We start from the raw sequence: 1,740 nt of genomic DNA on the forward strand, positions 1-1,740 counted from the left end.
AGCAGGGCCCACCCGCTGTCGCCCTTAGGTCCTACCTGCAATGCTGGGAGCAGGTTTCCAGAGAGGCTGGGGCCTGAGCTCCGAGGGAACCAGGCCATCCTGAGCCTGAGAAGGCCTCACCAGGGAGGGGACCTCCAGGGATCCCTAAGGGGATGACCTGTCTCTGTCTCGGAGGTAGCGGAGCTTTCCGCTAACAGAGGCTCCTGAACTGTGTTCTGGAGGAAGGTGGCCGGCCATCCTGGTTTGCTCAGGATGGAGAGGTCCCTGGGATGCAGGAGTTTCAGTGCTAAAACCGGGACAAGCTGGTCATCCTCTCTGCAGATGCTCAGACTCTTCTGACCCCGCTGGGCCTGGCTTTCAAGGACTTGGGCGTCCCCCCGGGCGCAGGCGAGGTCTGTGCTCCAGGGGGAAGGGGCTTACCTTCACCCACCAGCCCCGGTCTCCGGGAGCAGAATTCCCTATCAACCAGGGATCAGCGAGGCCAGGGTCACAAACAACAAACTCCATAGTTGAAACGACATCAATTTATTATCATACAGTCCTGGAGATCAGAGGTCCCGCACAGGCTAAGCAGGCTAACACCAAGGCACCTGGAGGGAGGGCCTCAGTAGTAGGGAGCTGGAGAAACTCTGCCTTCTGTTAGTCTGGGTCCCCAGGGCAACCAGAAGTGAGGAAGGCCCCCTGACCCTCTCCAGATCCGGTTGCCAAGGAAAGCTGGCCTTGACAACCAGAGTTCCTAAAAGGACGTGCATTCACGTAGGACCCACAGACACCCAGGGCCCAAGCCACATGCCTTATAAGGGGAATGGGGCAATGGGGGACCTCTGGGTCTGCCCCAAAGAGGGGGAGCTCCATTGGTTACTATGGCAACAAGGCCTCCAGCAATCAATGTCTCTTAAGGGGCTGGCCTCTGCTACAGGTACTATTTTGGGCCCTAAAGAAACTACTGCATGGCTGCTGGCAACCAGCACTGCCACCGCAGTCCCCTAGTCTGGGGCAGTGAGGCCCCACAGAAAGATAACCGCAGTCATGCAGGCCCAGCTGGGAGAGCCCGAGACCCCCAAACAATCTGCTGTGGGCTCCGCTGGGCCCCATTAACAACCAGTGGAAAGTAATGGGGCCCTTTGGCCATGATCGGGGAACTCAGACGGTGCTGTAACCAGAGTCTCTGAGGATGTCTCCTGAGCTGGGCCAGCCAGGTCTCACTGGGGCATGGCCTGGCTTCCAAAGCCTTAGGTTTGGGGGTGCCTGGGACACGTGCCTTGTTGGTCTAGGGAAGCCAGGCCTAGTTGCTGGCGTGTGTGACCCCTGGCAGCCACCTCCCCTGCTGGAGCACATCCCTGGGCTCGGTACCCCTGGGGTTCCTGAAGCCAGATCGCTTCCTCCCCCACAGACGAGAAGAATGGCGCCCAGACCCGGCCTGCCGGGACCCCGCCCCGAAGCCTGCAGCCCCCGCCCGGCCGCCCAGACCCAGAGCTGACCAGCTCTCCCCGCCGAGGCCCCCCTAAGGACAAGAAGCTCCTGGCCACCAACGGGACCCCCCTACCCTGACCCCAGGGGGCCGGGAAAGGAGGGGCGCCCCCTCCACCCCCCTTCCCTGCCCCCCAACTGTGAATCTGTAAATAGGGCCCAAGGAGTACGTAGGGAGGGGGGAGACACAACAAACCCGGCCTTGCCCTGCAGGGATAGGGCTCAGGGGGCCGTGCCCAACGGGGGTGGTTCTGGGGGGACTGGGGGGGA

General features: G+C 61.7%; 1 protein-coding gene across 1 annotated transcript in view; it reads left to right on the top strand.

Moving 5' to 3' along the window:
* BRSK1 (BR serine/threonine kinase 1) overlaps positions 1 to 1,677 on the top strand; it is a 23,702-nt gene extending 22,025 nt beyond the window's left edge. Inside the window, exon 19 of the mRNA XM_024755164.1 lies at positions 1,394 to 1,677. Within this exon, the coding sequence (XP_024610932.1) occupies positions 1,394 to 1,551 (158 nt within the window). The 3' untranslated portion in view covers positions 1,552 to 1,677. The remainder of the gene's footprint in view (positions 1 to 1,393) is intronic.
* Positions 1,678 to 1,740: the final 63 nt, after the last annotated feature.

Source organism: Neophocaena asiaeorientalis, unplaced genomic scaffold (assembly GCF_003031525.2).
Source record: "Neophocaena asiaeorientalis asiaeorientalis breed wild unplaced genomic scaffold, Neophocaena_asiaeorientalis_V1.1 scaffold694, whole genome shotgun sequence".
NCBI lineage: Eukaryota > Metazoa > Chordata > Mammalia > Artiodactyla > Phocoenidae > Neophocaena > Neophocaena asiaeorientalis.